Source organism: Pogona vitticeps, chromosome 10 (genome assembly GCF_051106095.1).
Source record: "Pogona vitticeps strain Pit_001003342236 chromosome 10, PviZW2.1, whole genome shotgun sequence".
In the NCBI taxonomy this organism is placed as follows: Eukaryota; Metazoa; Chordata; class Lepidosauria; order Squamata; family Agamidae; genus Pogona; species Pogona vitticeps.
Window position 1 is genome coordinate 13,775,321 of NC_135792.1, and position 19,903 is coordinate 13,795,223.

Genomic DNA, 19,903 nt, shown 5'->3' on the forward strand with positions numbered 1-19,903 from the left:
GTCCCAAGGTCACTTTTAAAAGCTGTGCGGCCTGTGGGAAAAAGATCCCCTCCACAGATGGCCATCGTTACTGTTTATTTTGCCTTGGAGAGTCACACGTTCCTCAGACTTACCACCATTGCGAAAGCTTTACTAAGCAAGGACTGAGACTTAGAGAGCAGCGTTTACGTGTCGCTCTTTGGGAGAAATCCCTGCGTCCACCAGGCATGGAAGCAGCCTCTGCATCTGCAGAACCCGACCCTTTACCTGACTCAAAATCTAAAGAGAAGGGCAAAGCCTCCAAACCAAGGCAAAGTCTTCTAAACAGTCAGCTAAATCGGCCAAATCGAAGGCCGCGGTTTCACCACCTGTTTCTCAGCCGCCTAGATCTCCTCAGGCTACTCCTAGCCTGCAACCACAGGCTTCTCCGCCCTTGCCTGTTTTGACTCCACAGTCTCCTATAGAGATCCCTTCCCGGGGCTCTTCGCCTCCATCTTTCCCGCCATCTCCGGCTCCGCTTCCACCTACTCCGGAGTTACCCCTGCAACCACCTTCTCCTAGAAAGAAGAAGGCAAAAATGAAGCATCTGGCATCACCTATTGGAGATTCCCGGCCTCCGAGACACTCGGGACCGAAGGTCTCCCCCCCCCCCCGGGGCTCGACATTCTCGCCCCGAAAAAGCTAAGAAGCATGCACTTAAGGAGGACTTGCCACCGCTCAGACTCTCTAAGAGTTACCTTAAACGATGGAGGCAGCAAATGCAAAAGCTGTACGATCCGCGCCTTCTATACAGCCTTGCTGCAGAGGATTCATCCTCCAATTCCTCTTTATCTTCATCGGACTCATCTGACATCGTCGGTACCGTCCTACCCTGATACCGGAAGGAAGAGTTATAGATCGGTACTGACAGAGGCTCCGATACCAAAGAAACCAAAGCACGGCAAGACTCCCACGGTCCCGATGCGCCCGCAGGCGCCTGTACCGACTAAGGAGAAACCAATCCACCCGGCCCCCCGTGTCAGTATCGCACCACTCGGTACCGACCCTACCGGTACCATGCCACCCAAATGCAAATGTATTTACGGGGACATGCCTTTGGTACCGAAGCCTAAGAAGAAGCATCATCAAGCTTCGTCTGACTCAGATTCCTTCCAGTTGGACCAGATCGGTACCGACCGTGACTCCGATACTGACGAGGATCCCGATACCGGTACCGGTCATCGTCCTGATACCGACGTTAAAGGGGGTCGCAGTACTCATCCTTTTCCAGGGCGTGGACATAAGAAAGCAGTGCCTAACCCTCCCATACTGAGGCATCCGCTTCCAGAGACACCTTTATCTGACCATTCCGATGTTCCGGAAGACTCTGATATGGAGAAGAGTTTTTCTGACGCTTCTGCTCCCAACGATAACACTCCTGATTCTGGGATCATCGACAAAAATCCAGTTTCACCGGCTGCGGATTTTCCTAGCTACTCGCAGATGATACATCGGATTGCCACCACACTAGAACCTCCGGTCGAGAGGCCTCCTGAAATGGTCTCTGACAAGATCTATGGGGACATAGACGAAGACCAAGACCTCGCAGTGAGACTAGCCTTTATTCCATCACTGCTAAGAACCCTAAAGCAACCATGGGACAAGCTGTGTTCAATTCCCCAAATGTCCAGGAGGGTGGAGAACTTGTATCGTATTCAAGGTTCTGAACTTGATTTCCTGATTAAGCATCCTGCTCCAAACTCCTTGATAGTTGATGTGGCTCAATCGAAGCTTCGACCCAGTTCGGTCTCTACATCTAATAACAAGGACGGTAGGAAAATGGATATTTTTGGATGTCGTTCCTATGCCTTTGCTTCCCTGGTGGTCCGAGCTGCAAATTACGTGGCAGCTATGGCTGCGTACCACCAACACCTTTGGAACAGAGCACTACCATTCTTTCAAGCGGCACCTGATGAGCTACAACCTAGAGGCCTTTCGCTACATCAGGAAGCTATGCAACTTATCCATCAAGAAAGGATTACCGTCAGACACATTTGGACGCCGCGTCACATAACCTCATGACAAGCATTGCCATGAGAAGACAGGCGTGGCTGAAATCCGCATCGATTCCTGATGATTCAAAAGCTCGCATTCTAGACCTGCCCTTTGATGGATCGGGTTTGTTCGACCCTAATACTGATGAGATCCTCAAGGGCCTCCATGAGGCTAAGAAAACACGGGTTCGAAATCACACGTGTAAGCCTGGACAGAGAGCAATCAGGAGTTTGCACATGCTAAAGTGGGCTGAGTGAGTCCAAACTCAGCTAGCCATGCTACAACACTCCCTCTTACAAGTCTGCCCACATAAGATGCCCTTGTGCCCTTTCTCTATTGCTGAAATAAAACCATGTGGGCTTTGTAGTCCTGAGACTTATCTTGCACCACAGGCAGGACTCTAAGTAAGCTAGGCCGAGGCAGTACTCTCATGATGACCCTATGACAAGTGTACTGTTCAGAAAACCAATTGAGTTTTATAATCTTTATTTTATTAAATAATAAGCATGTTACTAAGTATCAAGGCCAAATTAAACCAAAGCAAATAAACTAGCATTGTGCTGGTTATTTACAACTCTGTAGTGAGGCAAAGAAAACATGGAAAATAGAAGTGTCCAAAAACCTTACAAAAACACAAAAAAAACCATTAAAAGGAATAAAATCAGTTCCAGTCCAGTATGTCATTAATAAAAACAAAATAATCCAAGTAGGTTATAAAAAGGCTATAGTCCTCAGTGATCCTGTAGAACAAGAATCCTGTACTAAAAAGAAAAATCCAGTAAAACTCCCATTATCCTTAGAAAAGAAAAATCCAGTAAATGTACCATAGTCCTTACAAAATTACAAGAGCATAGTCCATATGGAGTATTCCAAGAAAAGAAGTCCATAAAGGGCATTCCCTAGGTAACAGTCCACAGAAAATAGTCCATGGATAGTCCTTAGGAAAAAGCCCATAAATCCATAGGTAACCCAGTATAGTAAAGGTTAGTCCCATGTGTCATGAATGAATGAAGAGTCGGTCTTGAAAGACTGAAGGATCGGTCTTGAAAGACAATGTCCATAGGCAAAAAGTTCCTTTTTCAAGAGTAACTGGCAAGGGCTTATCGCACCTTCCCACAATGTCATCCAATCAGAGTTCGTTACTAGGCAAACAGTCCTGTTGCACCACATGACTTCTTTCCCATACACACCAGATGTTATTTGGGTTACTGTGGCTTCGCAAAAAGTCACAACAATTGCCATCTAATCACACCGAGTCCTTTTCTCAGGCTATCAGAATAACATTCTCTCTGCTCGCCTAGAAAACAACCTGTCAGCATAGCAAAGATACTTTATACAAAGAAACAAGATGGAACCTCTCTTGCTCATTTCTTAATTACAAAACCCATATTCCTTAAAAGACTTTAACTCAAAAACCCATCTCATCACAGCCGCAAGATCCTATGCTGCTCAACCATACTACAAGCAGCATTACCTGTGGAAGCGTCAAGCATCCTTCACTTCTTCACAGTCTGGGAAACCCTACCCAGCCAAGCATAAGTATTATGCAGCCCAGGCTAGCTACACCACTAGACAGGACTAACAACAAAAGTCGCGCCCCTCTTATAGGAAGTCGGACTGCAAATCCAAGCAGGGACTTTGACTTCTCCTTCACCACTTCTATCTCTTCCTACGCCACCCGCTTATTGCCCTTCCTCGCAAACTGGTGTCTGATTACTTCAGACAAGTGGGTTCTTTCCATCATCGCCCATGGTTATGCGATAGAATTTTTGGAGCTACCTCCTTCTTGTCTGGTCTTCACCCCTCCGTCACCACCATTAAAAGAAGAAATAGACACCCTTCTGTGAAAAGCGGCTATAACCAGGGTTTTCCCAAATCCTTCGGATCCTGGTTTCTTCTCAAGATATTTCTTGGTCCCAAAAAAGGACGACTCATTCCGTCCTATTTTGGATCTCAGACGCCTCAACAAGTTCATCGTCTATCGCCACTTCAGGATGGTGACCTCTAGAGAGAATTTTGCCCCTCCTTCAACGGGGCGATTGGTTCGTGGTCATAGACCTCAGCGACGCTTACTTCCATATAAACATATGACAAGACCATCGTCGATACTTGCGTTTTTCGCTGGGGTCAAAATGCTACGAATTCTCCGCTCTGCCTTTTGGACTTTCCACTGTGCCAAGAGTCTTTACGAAGTGTATGGCACCGGTGGCAGCTTTCCTTCAGACGAAGGGAATCGCCGTGTTCCCATACATAGACAACTGATTCCTGGTAGCACACTCAAGACGTCAAGCACAACGACATACGCCCACTGTCCTTTGCCTCCTCAAAACTCTGGGGTTGAAAGTCAACTACAAGAAGTCAGTGCTTACTCCTTCCCCAGTTGCATCTTACGTCGGTGCCGTTCTCGACGCTCGGGTGGCAAGAGCTTTCATGCCCCAGGAGAGGGCAGACAAAATGGCTGCTCTCATCAAGCGTTTCCGGCCCCTACATCGAGTCACGGTACACTCTGCTCAGAAGCTCTTGGGCCTTATGGCGTCTACAATATCTGTCATTCTCCATGCAAGGTTGAAACTTTGATCGCTCCAGGTATGGCTCCTTTCGCTTTTCAATCCATTGGTAGATTCACCCAGGAAGCGACTGCAGGTGACGGTGGAGCTTTCCCGGCAACTGAGGTGGTGGACCAATCAGGCCAACCTCTTCATGGGCCGTTTGTTTGCTCCGATAGTTTTGAAAACCAGAATCACAACTGATGCAAGCAACACGGGCTGGGGTGCCCACTGCGATGACCGGCAAGTCCACGATCGGTGGTCCCCCAAGGAGCAAGTCCTTCACATCAACAATCTAGAGCTACTTGCCATCTTCAAGGCTTGCCGTGCCTTCCTACCAGTCATCCAAGGCACTGCTCTTCAGATTGTTACAGACAACACGACGGCTGCCGCATATATCAGCAAGCAGGGCGGCACCCACTCGCGTTCCGTCCTGTATCTTGCTGTCCAGTTCTGGGAGTGGTGCCTGGAGCATCACATTTTTCCATTTGCAGTCTACATCTCCACTCACGACAACATACTGTTGGATCTTCTCGGCAGGACCGCCAAGAAGTATTTCTAACCCTCTGCGCAAAATGGGGAGTTCCCATGGTGGATGCTTTTGTTACTCACCTCAGCGTGAAGTGCCCAACCTATCCGTCCAGAGCGGCCAGGGACTGAACTCACATGGCGATGCACTGATGGTGTCGTGGAGCAATCACTTGCTCTACATGTTTCCGCCGTTTCCACTGTTACTGAGAGTAGTGGTCAAGATTTGCAACGACAGTGCGGATGTCATTCTGATAGCACTCTTCTGCCCACGCCAGCCATGGTTCGCGAGGCTCATGACGAGGGCGAAGGAGTACATGAGGCTTCCTTACCTTCCACATCTTCTCACACAGAACGAAGGGACAACTTACCATCCGGACGTGCAGTCACTCCACCTCACGGCTTGGAGGATGCTCCCACGATAACTCACGTCCTGTCACACTGCCACAAGTCGTCCACAGACTACCTTTACAGCAAGAAATGGACGGCTTTCCAGAAGTTTGCCACACCTCGTGGACTACCAGTTTCTCCAACTTCAGTTCATGCTGTCTTACAGTTTCTAGCTTATCTGTTCGAGATGAACCTCTCCCATTCGACACTCAAAGTTTATCTCTTGGCCATTGTGGCACACCAACCCCCTGATTCGGACAGTGCTTTGCTGTTTAGACATACCAAGGTGAAGCGCTTCCTTCGAGGGGTCCTACATCTTTATCCCCCGAAGATTAATCCTATCCCACAATGGTCACTACGTACGGTGCTTAATTGCTTTACCCGGCCACCATTTGAACCATTGGCGACTGTCCCTGAGTGTTTGTTTACCCTCAAAGTGGTATTTTTGGTGGCGATAACCTCAGCCCGAAGGGCTTCAGAATTATCCGCCTTAAGAGTCGATCCGCCTTTCCTACAGTTTTTCCAGGACAAGGTCGTGTTATACCTGGATGTCTCATTTCTGCCAAAGGTCACTACTGATTTTCATGTTCGGCAGCCCATTACTTTGCCTACGTTTTTTCCTCAACCTTCTCCTGTTGAGAAGTCTTTTCATCTGCTCGACGTTCGCAGAGCATTGGCCTTCTATGTGCAAGGAACTTCTGCATTCAGGTCTTCCAAACGATTGTTCGTCTCCCATCACCAGCCTCATAAAGGACAGCAGGTGTTACCACAGACTATATCGCGGTGGATCGTACAAACCATACGTCTAGCCTATGAGTTGGCAAAGAAACCTCTTCCATCATCTGTAAAAGCCCATTCTGCCAGGGCTGTCGCAGCCTCCACAGCATTTCTCCATGGTGTCCCTCTTCAGGACGTCTGTAAAGCCGCTGCATGGTCTACACCATCCACGTTTGCATCCCACTACAGACTCGATCTACGAGCAAAGGAAGATGCGCGGTTTGGTCGTGCTGTCCTATCTGCTGTGATGACGTGACGTCTCTTACCTCCTCCATTCAGAGGTAAGCTTGCTAGTCACCCATTAGTGTGATTTCACAGAGACCACGAAGAAAGAGAGGTTACTTACCTGTAACTTTGGTTCTTCGAGTGGTTCTCTGTGAATTCACACGGCCCGCCCGTCCTCCCCACTTTCTGTCATGGCTGTCTCGCCTTTAGAGCAGCAGCTGAATTTGGGGAACTGAGGTAACTGTTAGGGCGAGAATCTAACAGAGAACCACTCGAAGAACCAAAGTTACAGGTAAGTAACCTCTCTTTCCAGGATACAAACACCGTTGGGTCTTATGGTTCTTCTTTGTGGTCTCTGTGAATAACACCCTGGGTGATCCGTGCCTGCGGGAAGCCTCATCGGAAAGTTCTAGAGCTTCTGCGGTAGCAAAAATCATATTAGAATAAGCCCCCCCTCGTATAAGTACTTCGGCACCAAGGCTCCCCTTTCAGTTTCTTTCAACCACCGCATTGAGAGCCTCATAGTTCTGCTTCTGTGAGTAAAAGAGAAAGAGTTTATTCTGGATTCCTTCCCGTTTAAAATCTTTTTTCCTTTTAACAATTTTAAGAGATCAAATTTATTATCTCAGAGATATGTTTTCTCCTTTCCTTGCTTCGCCTCTGGCTGGAGCAAGCCCCCCCCCCATAGTTTTTCCACTCCAAATTATTTTTCTCCTATTCATGGCCCCTTTGGACCTGTTTAAACATTGTGTGGTCTGTGATAACAAAATACCATTCTCCGATGACCATGCCAAGTGTCTTTTTTTGCTTGGGAGAGGCACATCAAATGTCCTCCTGCCCGTATTGTAAAAGCTTCAAGCACAAACTTCTCCATTCTCGCCTATCGAGGTTAAAACTCCGTCTTTGGGAACAATAAGTTCAACCAACCAAAATGGCCCAGCCTCCTTGCAAGGCCACCTCTCAAACCAAAGCGATGGAAAAGGGTCTTTCCGAAGCCTCAGAACAATGTCCATCAACCACATCATCCCACTCCGACGCTCCATCCACTTTGTCTAAAACCTCCAAACCCCATAAATCAAAGGGCTTGATATATCAGAATCTTCTATATCGAAGCCCTCCACTAAACGCCAGTTGTCCACCGAAGCCTCTTCGGTTCCAGAGCCTTCTCCTTCTAAAAGTCCCAAACAACATAAATGCAGTCATTTCTCAGCATCCTCACCAAACGTGCAAATCAATCTCTATTGGCTCGCCTTCTAACGATGACAGAATCCCTTCTCATCAACCCTGCTCTTAATCACCGGAATGGGATGACAGAGTCGATTGATTAACATCTTCTCCTCCCAGTCCTCAACACTCTGTTCTTTTGACCAACCCTTCCGTAGTTGTTTCACCCAACAGGGTCGACTCCGAGCAACAACTAGAGACCATACCTTATTCGGTGACATCTGATCATCCACCACAACCTCCTCAGAGGCATTGGCCCCAACAGTCTCTGGAGCTATCTAGTCCATCACGTGTAGTTCAGACCCGCATTCAGCACTCTCACCAGGTTGCCATTTGTCCTGACCAGTGCTCGACCAGACAAAGCACAACCACCAATCAGCCAGTTGCTCTATCCAGTTCATTTGTAGCTTCTTATGCTTGGCCTCAATCTCGACAGCCATCGGTGCCGAAACAGCCATATCACCATGACCCACATGGACTCCATCCTGCTCCCTACCTGGCACCTAAAAGACCCAGGACGGTCAAGCAAAATTCTTCTACATGCGAGGCTTTTACAGCTCTAGCCTCCCGCTATTTTCTTGCTAATCCAGACGAGGGAAATCATTCCTTTCGCTCGGCATCTCCAGCATCTATATACAGTACTCCACTGCTTTGCCAACTCGTCAACAACCTCCGTTTCAACATCATTAAAGCACAGGCTCTGATACTGATAATCCTCGCTATCCATCCTGGTTCATGGACACTCGTTATGTCCCTCTGTCGACGCACGATTTCCATCACTTGATAGAACCACGCCATCGAACTCGATATCACTATGATCCCAAGTTCAACAATGACATTCAACCATATCAGACAATGTCAGAATTATTCACAGTTAACCCTTTATAAGACACTACATTTGCTCCTAACCTTTCGCCAGCCTTCTAGTTGAAGCTCACTATGTTCAGCGATCTTTGGCATAAAGATTGAGAAAAAAAGACATAGATAGCTAGGAACAGATCTTGAAGATTCAGGAAAGTAATGGAATTGTTTGTGTGTGTAAGGAATAAATAAAATAAAAGAGTGAGGGAGGTGTAGAATCTCCCAGAAGGAGTAATCTAATTCAGTATAAAAACTGCTCTCAGAAGCAAGACAAACTAGGCTCAAAGGCCAGAGATCAGTCAAAATCTGCAAAAGTAAACAGAAAAGCCTCTGCATGTGAGTGTGGCTGTGAGTGTGAATGAATTTCAATGAACAATGAAATCTCCTTGTTCAAAACAATTGCTTTTTGCTCCGCCTATATCCCTATTTTTCCTGCATTCTGCTTGTATTCCTTCTCTCAGTTTTGTGTTGGTACAGTGGGGTCTCAACTTACGAACTTAATCCGTATTGGAAGGTGGTTCTTAGGTCGAAACGTTTGTAGGTCAAATCTGCATTTCCCATAGGAATGCATTGAAAACCATTTAATCTGTATCTGTTCTTTTTTGTCTGTAGAAACTAATGGGAAGCTGTTATTTCGCCTTCTGCCACTAGAGGGGGATATTTTTTCTTTTTTTTTCCCCTTAGGTTCAGGAAACGAGGAGGAAGGCAGGGGACAGTTTGCAAAGCACTTTAGAAATCTTTTTTTTTTCACTGAAGCCAATTTTAAATCATGTTTTAAAGCATGTTGTGCTGATTTTTTCAGCACAAAGACACACAGGCAGGCTTTTTAGGTGCTGAGCCAGCCTCCCCAAGCCTCTTCAGAGCCAGCCAATCAGCTGATAGGCGGGGAGAGGAGGGTGCAGGAGCCGGGGAAAAGCACAAAATGGCTGCCAGGCTCCCTTCTGGTGTGGGCTTTTAGCTGTTTCCTGCTCTTTTTCCTGCTGTTTGGGGGCTACCAGGGCCTGGTAAGTGACTTTCTTTTATTTATTTTTAAGTTTCTGACCCTTTTCCCCCCTCCAGAAGCCTCTAAGGGGAGGGAGGGGGCACTTTTTTCCTGTTCGTAACTCGAGGGAAGTTCATATGTCGAGTCCTTATTTCCCCTATAGGGCGGGTTCGTAAGTTGAATTGTTCGCAAGTAGGGTTGTTCATAAGTCGAGACCCCACTGTAGATGGCAAGCTGGCAGAAAAAGTGCATTGCACCATCTTATTTTATTCCCTGAAAGCAAGTCATACCTTTGTCCTGCAACACACAATGTGTACCATTGTATCTTATCAGGGTACAATCTGAGCCTGGAGCCATTGAAAGTATCCAACTTCTAGCTTGTCCACACTGTTCCACTGTCTTCTTGCTCAGTCAAAGGCTTGTTGGCACAGCAGTCATGTATCTATCTCTTATTTTGCTCATTTTGTCATGCAAACGTCTAGGCTGGGAGAAATCCTCCAGCCTTTTTGCCAACAGGAAACAGTCTGTTTATGGAACAAACCAAAGACTTCTTTGATGCCATTCCATAGGCAAGTCATGGCACAGGTCAGTAGTCCATTCCATAGGCTGTGTACCTGTAGGCCAGTCCAGTCCACATGTCCACATACAATTGGCTTATGAAATTGCTAAAGTTGCCTTGCATGGCAAACCAAAAAGTCATTCAACAAGGGTAAGAGCAGCAGCCTTTGCCTTCTTGAAAGCCACACCGGTACATGACATTTATACAGCCCAACCTAGCCTATGATGTGCCCAGAGGGATGCTTCATTTGGAAGAACGATTTTATCATCGGTGATGGCATGACACCTCCCTTCCAGCAAATGTGCTTGCTAATTACCCAGGTGTGTAAATCACAGAAGACCATAAAGAAAGACAGGTTCCTCACCTGTAACTATGTTTGTTCAAGTAGTCATTCTGTGCATTCTCATAACCCACCTGCCTCCCTGCATAATTATGTTTCTTCTTCGTGGCTTCTTATGGGTATTGTCTGCGCCTGTGCTGACTCTCTCGGAAGATTCTAGAGTTAAAAGTAACAATTTTATGGTGTGATCCTCCACGAGGTATATGCTCCTCCCACCCACCATCTTCCCCATTTCCTTTTTTCCGCCGAGCTGAACGGTTCTCCGGAAAGATAGAGCGCTTCGCTATTGCCTTCGGCTATTCTTTTCAGGCTCTTTGCGCTTTTGTGTTTACTCCCTTTTTTGTTTATTGCCTATTTAGTGATCCTCTGCGTCTTTTGTTTTGCCTAATCAGCTTCCCGCTGTTTTACTCCCTTTTTCCTTCCTCCCCCCCCCCCAGTTCTCCACTTATGGCCTCGCCATCTCCTCTCAAACGTTGTACTACTTGTGTGAATAAAATCACACTCTCCGACGGCCATAGCCAGTGCCTTTTTTTGCCTCGGCGAGGAACATCCGACCCATTTGTGCCCCGCTTGTAAATACCTAACCAAGCCAGCACTCAGAGACTCCAAAGGCTTCGGTCTTACCTTTGGCAAACGGCCATGAATCCTCCTGCTACATCTTCGGAGGCTGCCAGATCTCCTGCCCTCTCCGCAGATAGACTCTCCGCAGGTCAGTCTGCCTCTGATTCTACACCCGTGCTACCAGCTAAGTACACTGTTGAAAAAACAAAGTTATCTGGTAAGCACAAGCTGCCTCCCTCTGAAAAATCTCGAGCGCATGATCCAGGCTCGAAGAGAAAATCTAAAGCTGCTTCTAAGAAGCTCAGGAAGGATAGGCTTCCCCGTGTGGAGCCTCCTCAACCTTCTCTACCTTCCCCTGTCCTCGAGGAGTCATCTAGAGAAGCCCCTGACTTATCCCAACCTCAGACTCCTTCAATGGCTTTTATTCAAAGTACTGTACGGTCGCTAAGAAAGATGGAGGCCTCTGCCCCATCCTCGCCCTCACTCATCTCAACCGTTTCATATCTCCCCGTAAATTCCGTATGCTCACACTGGACTCTGTTGTTCCTTTGCTTTCGCAGGGAGACTGGTTCATAATTATCGACCTGCAGGATGCCTATTTCCATGTCTCCATTCACCTGGACCACCAAAAAATCCTCAGATTTCACTTCAACAGCACTGTCTTCCAATTCTGTGCCCTCCCATTCGGGCTCTCTACCGCCCCCCGGACTTTCACCAAGTGCATGGCACCGGTAGCCACCTTCCTCCGCGTGCAGGGAATAAACATCTATCCCTACATCGATGACTGGCTGATAGTGGCGGCATTGTACTACGACGCCATGCAGGCACGACAGACAACACTCCACACTCTTCAAAGCCTTGGTCTCAAGATCAACCTCGAAAAATCACACCTGATCCCGAGACAAACAGCAAAGTTCATCACCATAGAGATAGACTCCCTTCGCGCAAGAGCGTTTCTACCTCTAGAAAGAATCAGAAAAATTCAAAAAGCTGTCTGCCTGTTTCAGACCCATCACTCTGTTTTGGTGCATCACGCCCAACACCTCCTAGGTCTCATGGCCGTCGTCCAACACGCCATGCTCAAAATGAGGTCTCTGCAGGCATGGTTTCTCTCCCTGTTCAATCCAGTGGCAGACACACACACCCATCCTCACTACTTTTGGTAACAGCTCGACTGGTGGACTTGCCCTCACAATCTCATTGGCAGACGTTTCTCCCCCCTGCGACCATTGATACAGGTCACAACCGACACCAGCCCCACAGGCTGGGGTGCCCATTGCTGCCAACATATGGTCCACGGACTATGGTCAAAACAGGAGCTGCCACTTCACATAAATCATCTGGAACTGTTAGCAATAATCAAAGCGTTTCACGCCTTTCTCCCTTTGATCCAAGGACAGGTAGTGCAGTTGGCGACAGACAACACCACTGCCCTCTTCTATGTCAACAAGCAAGGAGGCACCCACTCCCCTTCTCTCCTCTACCTAGCTGTCGATCTATGGGAATGGTGCTATTCCCACCATGTCTTCCCTATTGCTGTCCACATTTCTACTGACGACAATACTTTGGCCGACCGCCTCAGTCAGCCACCAGCGAGAACCCACAAATGGACTCTGAACTATGTCATATTTCAGCGGCTATGTCGGCGATGGGGCACGCCTTCAATAGACCTCTTTGCATCCGATGCCAGCAAGAAGTGTGCCCGATTCTGCTCCAGAACAGGAAGAGACAGCACCTCTCTAGGAGATGCATTCCTGATGGACTGGTCTCAAGATCTTTACATGTTCCCTCTACCTCTCATCCACAGGTTGATCGTCCGTTTCCAGCAAGATGGAGCCAACACAATCCTAATAGCCCCGTACTGGCCCTGCCAGCCATGGTTCACTCATCTGGTCTCAATGTTGTCGGACATGCTCCGCCTCCCTCTCCACCCAGCTCTCCTCTCACTCGACCACGGCCTCATCTATCACCCCAACGTCACCTCCCTCAATCTTACAGCTTGGAGGATACTCCCAATGTGATGCAGGTTCTCCTTCAGGCTCGCAAACCTTCCACCACTCTCTTGTATGAAAACCAATGGAAATCCTTCCTAAAATATACTCATGACCACTGGTTCTTAACCTTGGGTTACTCAGGAGTTTTGGACTGCAACTCCCAGAAGCCTTCACCACCAACTGTGCTGGCTGGGGTTTCTGGGAGTTGCAGTTCAAAAACATCCGAGTAACAAAGGTTAAGAACCACTGCTCATGACAATGAGTATACCTGCCGTACCTGTTTCCTTGAAGACCCTACTTACTTAGCTCCTTCATCTCTTCAGTTTCGGTCTCTCCCAGTCCACGCTGAAGGTCTACCTTTCAGCCATCATGGCTCATCAACCGGATGACTCCCCCTCCTCCAAGTTGTTTTCTCATCCAACCGTCAAAAATTCCTCAACGGACTTAACAACATTCACCCTCCTCCACAACGTATCACCCCCAGTGGTCACTGCAGCTGGTTCTTAATGCCTTCATGCGGCCCCCATTCAAGCCAATGGCATCTATTGACCTCAAATTCCTCACCCTTAAATGGTCCTTCCTAATTGCAATCACATCGGTCAAACGAGCCAGCAAGCTCGCAGCTCTCCGAGCCAATCCTCCCTTCATCCAATATCACCCCGATAAAGTGATATTTCCTTTCTCCCAAAGGTGGTCTCCGACTTCCACCTCAACCAACCCATCATATTACCGTGCTTCTTCAAATCTCCATGCTCGTCCCTGGAACATATGCTCCACAACCTCGACGTCAGACGTGCCCTGGCCTTCTATGTCGAAAGGACAAAAACTTTCAAAAAATATAATAAACTCTTTGCTTTCATGGCCCAAACAAAGGAGCTCCAGCCTCCTCTCAATCAATAGCATGCTGGATAGTACAGACTATCTCCCTTGCTTACAACCTGTTGGGGAAATCCCCTCCAGAACATTTGACAGCTCACTCGACCAGGGCACTGTCCACCTCTACTGCCTTTCAGCATGGCACCGAGGTTCCTGACATCTGTTGTGCTGCTACGTGGTCCACACCGTCCAAGTTTGTCAAACACTACTGCCTGGACATCAGAGCACGCCAAGATGCTGCATTTGGCAGAGCTGTCCTGTCATCCTTCTTACCGTGACGACCCACCAACCGGTAAGTGCATGTTGCTAGTCACCCATATGTGTGCATTTACAGAGGCAACAAAAAAAGAGGTTACTTACCTGTAACCATAGTTCTTCGAGTGGTCCTCTGTGAATTCACACAACCCACCCATCCTTCCCCTCTATCCATCATGGGTTATTTATTTAATTAATTCTTTCCTTCATACCCGGCGGATAAAATTTAGGAACTGGGGAAGATGGTAGGTGGGAGAGCATGTACCTCGTGGAGGATCACACCATAAAATTGTTACTTTTAGCTCTAGAATCTTCCGAGAGAGTCAACGCAGGCACAGACAATATCCATATGTGTGAATTCACAGAGGACCACTCAAAGAACTATGGTTACAGGTAAGTAACCGCTTTTTTTCTTAGGAGGCTTGGAGGCAGACCAGTTGCAACTGAGGAGAGAGGGCTGGGCATATTCAATAGGTTTAAAGAGAAGAGAAAGCTTTGGGCTTTCAGGCTTTGCAATATTCCAACAGTGGATTGTGCAGACGTGCTAAGCCCAGGTAGACTATCCTTACTAATTGTTTTTCTGCCTACCAGGGCTTTCCAAGTAATGTACAGTAAAATTATCCTCACTTCCAAAGCAACATACAATAAAAGTATCCTCAGTAAAGATAAATCAAAAACAATTTTGAAGGCCAGTTTTGAAAAGCAGTTTTGAAGGCAACAGTCATATGGAATAATGCCTTTTTATCTGCCTAGTGCAGAGTCAGCGAGGATAGAACCAGCCCTACTTCCTTTGAAAAGCAGGTATCAGGAGCACATTAGAAGGAAAGCCCTGTCTGAGGAACTTACCAACCTCGCTTTAGAGTGGTGGATCATGCAGTAGAACCTCTGCTGAAATTAGGAAATTGTAGGCAGGCTTAGTTGATGTTGGACAAATAGGTAATGCAGAACAGGCATATCACAGGCATGTTTGTTTTGAATTGTTAAGTAGATGTTCTGTAATATTTGTTTTAGCAACTCAAAGCTAACAATTGTTTTAGATGTGGTGTATTTATTTAAGAGTGCTCGGCTTGGATTATAGGGACCCTTACTCATCCTGATGAACTATAAAGATCACAGCAGCTGTAAAGTTCATTGAGCTTTTGGCTCAGGGTCATAATCTCTTACCCTAGTCACCTCATAGCATAATCATGAAGATTTGACAGAAGCACTGCGACCAAAGTTCTAGACAAAATAGGATAAAAAGAGATTAAATATAGTGGTCTCTGTTAACTAACTTTACATTTGAAAAGTGAACTTGTATGTTTTCAGGCTTCTGCAGTTTTTAAATCCTGATCCTCTGAAAGCTGCTGATCAACAAGATGAGAGAGAGGTATCTGAATATATTCTCAAGAAAAATCACAGGCTTTTGGACTGTTTAGTTCTGTATTTATAACTCAATGAATGTAACTATTTTAAAGCATTTTACTTTCCGGAGCACATAAATGCTTTCTCTCACGCTTCAAAAAGCCACAACTTTTTTTTACAAAGTGTTGGGTTGTTCTATACATATCAGCTTACCAAATCCTTTTTCCTGATAATAAAGGAAAGCAATTTGTATTTATGAAGCAACTTGAATTTATGTTGAAATTGAGAGAGTGAAGCTTGAATAATTCAGCATTTTCTTTAAACAGTATTCATGTAATATGTGAAATTTATTCTCAGTGGTCAATTTTGTTGTTTTGCTGCATTTGTATTCCTTGAAGGAAAGTATTTTACAAGTGTAAAAAAGTGTTTGCTATAAATCTTTTTATGTACTCCATATTAATATATATTCTGATTGTTCAATTTTAGGCACTTCTGAGTGTCTGCCAACTTTGTCCTGTTGTTCTTAGCAATAAAATTGAACCATGCTCATCTCTGGAAATGGCACCACTTTTTCTGGCTCTGAAGAAGGTAATACATATATCATATGTATAACAGGATGTGTGTATGTGTGTGTGTGTATGTTATTATTTATAATTTTAAAAAATAAGGAATACAGACAGTACCCCGTTAATGAGTAGTAGCTTGCTGGCAAGACTTGCATGACTTTCCCTATGCACCCCTGAATCTCCCGCCCTTTCTCCCTGCCTTTTTGCCTTCGGAGCTCTCAAAGGGCTTCCTCTGATGTCGGGGAGAAAGCCCTTTGAGAGCTCCGAAGGTGCCGATCGCCTTTCTCTCCCACCCCGCAGCTTCTCCTGAAGGGCTGCTCCCGATGGCTTTTGTGGCAGTAGAGGAGCCGCGTGGGGGGGGGGGGAGAAAGGCAATCTGCAAAGCCTTCGGGAGCAGCCCTTCAGAAGAAGCCGCGGGGCGGGAGAGAAAGGCGATCTGCAAAGCCATCGGGAGCAGCCCTTCAGGAGAAGCTGCGGGACGGGAGAGAAGGGCGATCGGCACCTTCGGAGCTCTCAAAGGGCTTCCCCCCCCCCCCCGACATCGGAGGAAGCCCTTTGAGAGCTCTGAAGGCAAAAAGGCAGGGAGAAAGGGTGGGAAATTCGAATTTCCAGCCCTTTCTCCCTGCCTTTTTGCCTTCGGAGCTCTCAAAGGGCTTCCTCCCATGTTGGGCAGAAAGCCCTTTGAGAGCTCCAATGGTGACGAACGCTCCGTTCGGAAAAAAAAAATGGCATTGACTTGCAAACGGAGCCTTGATCTCATTCGTAGGTCGAGGCTCTGTTCACAAGTCAATGCCAATTTTTGCGAACAGAGTCGTTCGTAAATCAAAAAGTTTGTATGTGGGGCCATTCATAAGTTGAAGGTTGACTGTACCTTTACTCTCCATTCATTTATCTAGCCTTTGGCTTATTTTATTATTATCTTAGTTTTCTTTCTTTTTCTTCTTGTTTGCTTTGTTAAAAAAAGTTTTCAAATTCTCCCCTCCTTGTCCCCCCCCCTTTTTTTCCTTGTCCCTGGGGGATCGTTTAAGAAGTGCATTGTCTGTGGCAGAAAAGTTCCCTTGTGAGACGGACATTATGTGCGTCTACTGTTTGGGTGAATCCCATCAACCTCATTCCTGTCCACTCACATTGCCACAAGTTTGGGCCCTCGGCTATTAAAAACCATTGATTTTGCCTCAACAGGTATTTGTGGGATTAGTCTCTTTAGCCTTCTTCTCCTAAAATGGAAGATTCAGCCCAGTCCGTCTCTCATGTTAAAAAGAGAAAACAGGGTCTGAGTCTTTGGTGGCATCAGCACCTAACCTTGCCTCTGTCTCCACTCCAACAGCTCGCCTCTCTCTTGGCTCTGATTCTCCAGTGCATCATCCAGCACCAGCCTGCTGCCTCTTTCTTGGCTCCAAAGCCGGAGGCTCCAGAAGCAGCTTTTTCAGATCCAAAGCATTGGAAACACCATGGCCATGGGCATCTAAATGCTCCACTGACCAAGGAATGCATTTTTCTGTTTCCAGTGTACCAGCTGTTTCCCAGCATTGGAGTCAGCCTTCAGATACATTGATCCTCAGATCTGTATACCAGCAGTCTGCTTCCTTACCATCACCATTTGATCATTCTGGTTCTTCAGTCATCTTGGATTCAATGCAATGTAATCCTAACCATTGGAACCTTTTCTAGCATCAATTCCACCCTTCGATTGCAGCTAACAGATCTGATCCCCAAGCTCAGCTAGTTCAGGCTATCCTCGGGTCCTATTTTCATCTCTGCGGCCTTCAACTGTTCAGTCTCAAACTCCCTTACTCCACTCTCCTCCTTATGAGCCTTCAGTCTCTCCATTTCCCTCAGATTCATCCTACTATTCTGAATCCAAGCCTGAACCTTCATCAGCTGTTGTTACCATGCCCAAATTGGAACTGGGAGATGTTAATCCACCATCCCCATCAGAAAATACCAAGGCATATTCTGATTCTTCTTCGTGGCCTCTGTGAATCCACACAAATGGGTTCAGTCTGTGCCTGCGCTGGACTCCTCGAAATATTCTAGAGCTTTAAAAGAAACATAGTAGAACGTTGCCTCTATAGCGCATGCTCCACCCACCATAAACCTCAGTTCCATTTTTACTGCCTTAGAGTTTGGACTTTTCTGGATACAGCTCTCTTCTTTATCTCTTTCCTTGATTGTAACGTTTTGAATCATGCACTGTTTTTTGACTACGAATTTTGACTTACATTCTGCACGTTGCCCCATCGTCTTTGACTCAGACTGTTTATGTTTCCTGCACTTCTATCGTTCGCGTTTTGGATTTGGCATTTCCTGACTACTCATTGTTGACTTGGATTGTTTAGGGTTTTCACTTCTGGTTACGGATTGGCTATTTTTGGATGTTGGACTTTTGGCTTTGACTGGATCTTATTGACTACTCTAACTGTACTGTGAGTCTTTCCTTTTATTTTGTTGGCTGGGAGCTTACTTTATGTCCTCTTCGGGCCCCTTTAAGAGGTGTGTCTTGTGTGCCAGGAAAATCTCTAACTCCATGGCCACAATCGCTGTTTGATCTGCCTGGAGGAAGGGCATCAACCTCAAGCTTGTAAAGATTGTAGGAACTTTACCAAGCCTGCTCTTAAATCCCGTCAGCAAAGGCTCAAACTTTTCTTGTGGGAGAAAACTCTGTCGTCTTCAAAATCCCATACAGTATTATGAAGTCGACCCCAGCCCTGCCACCCACGCCTCGTCTTGAGACTGCAATTCAATCCTCTCCTGTTGTGCCTCCTTCAAAATCAGCGGAGAAGTCAGTTAAAAAGCCATCAGGGTCGGTCTCAAAAAGATCTTCCTCTGCGACGTCGACCTCGGCTTCAAAGCCTGTATCTGTGGACAGTCAAAAGAAAAAGACTGTTGTTAAAAGTAAAAAGGACACACATTCTTCCAAAGGAGATCGAACCCAAGACATTCCACCTATTTCAGCTTCACTTCCGCTTTCCTTGAAAACTCCTCTAGAGATTGACCCAACACAGAGACACTACAGTCTTGGAAGGTCCTTCCTCACTTCCACCCCGACAGGCTCAGGCTTCAGTTTCCATCCTGAGCTGTTCACCGAGGCCAAGCCACATAGAGGCTGACAATGTGTTTAGCCAGGCTTCTGACCATTCTAGCCCTGTTTCAGTCGGGTGGGCAACTGTTACAAGGCTCTCAAATTTGGAGGCTTCAGTCCAGAGTTCTCCACCTCATAAACGACTTTCGAAATGGAAGCATATATTTCCACAACAACACCATTCTTCTCGGGAGATTGTGGTGCCTTGTTCATATCGACCGATCTAGATCGAACTGTGAAGACCCTGTCTATGTCGAGGTTGAACATAAAAGGAACTGGCATCCATATCGAGATGAGGTTCACGATGTCAATCCTTATTGTGAAATCAAAGGTTACAGTAAACACAAAAGAGTCTGTTATGTTTATGCCTTGTTGTCGTCCTCCTCCCCATCACCACCATGACGTCAGCATCGAGTATATTACAAGGCTGAACCTTCAAGTCCTAAGCACACCAAACATCATGATGCAACTAAGGACACTTCTAGACAGGTCCCCTCTCAGGCAAAGAAGGGGCATGCTGGTTCTGCAGCTCCCCAACGTCAATCTACTCCTCCGCCTGTTCAGCAAACATCTAAGAACTCAGTGTCTAGGTAGGTACACAGAAGGCAGCAAATAACACTTTCACCATTTCCTTTGTTTCAAGATGACTCTTTATCAGGATCTGCCTCTGATCAGGATCTGGATATGTTGTCAGAGGTTTCAGAAGATTCCCCTGCCAGTGGTCGAACTCCTGAATCTGACATAGCTGACCTGCTCCCATCTTCTCCTTCTGAAGATTTT

General features: G+C 46.6%; 1 protein-coding gene across 2 annotated transcripts in view; it reads left to right on the forward strand.

Annotated features, from left to right (window-relative positions):
* TDRD12 (tudor domain containing 12) overlaps positions 1–19,903 on the forward strand; it is a 149,179-nt gene that overhangs the window by 52,284 nt on the left and 76,992 nt on the right. For both annotated transcript variants that reach the window (XR_013538552.1, XM_078380351.1), the window contains exons 12-13: positions 15,440–15,500; positions 15,962–16,063. Coding sequence is in view for 1 of the 2 variants with exons in the window: in XM_078380351.1 (XP_078236477.1) it covers positions 15,440–15,500; positions 15,962–16,063 (163 nt within the window). In the remaining variant the exon portion in view is untranslated. The remainder of the gene's footprint in view (positions 1–15,439; positions 15,501–15,961; positions 16,064–19,903) is intronic.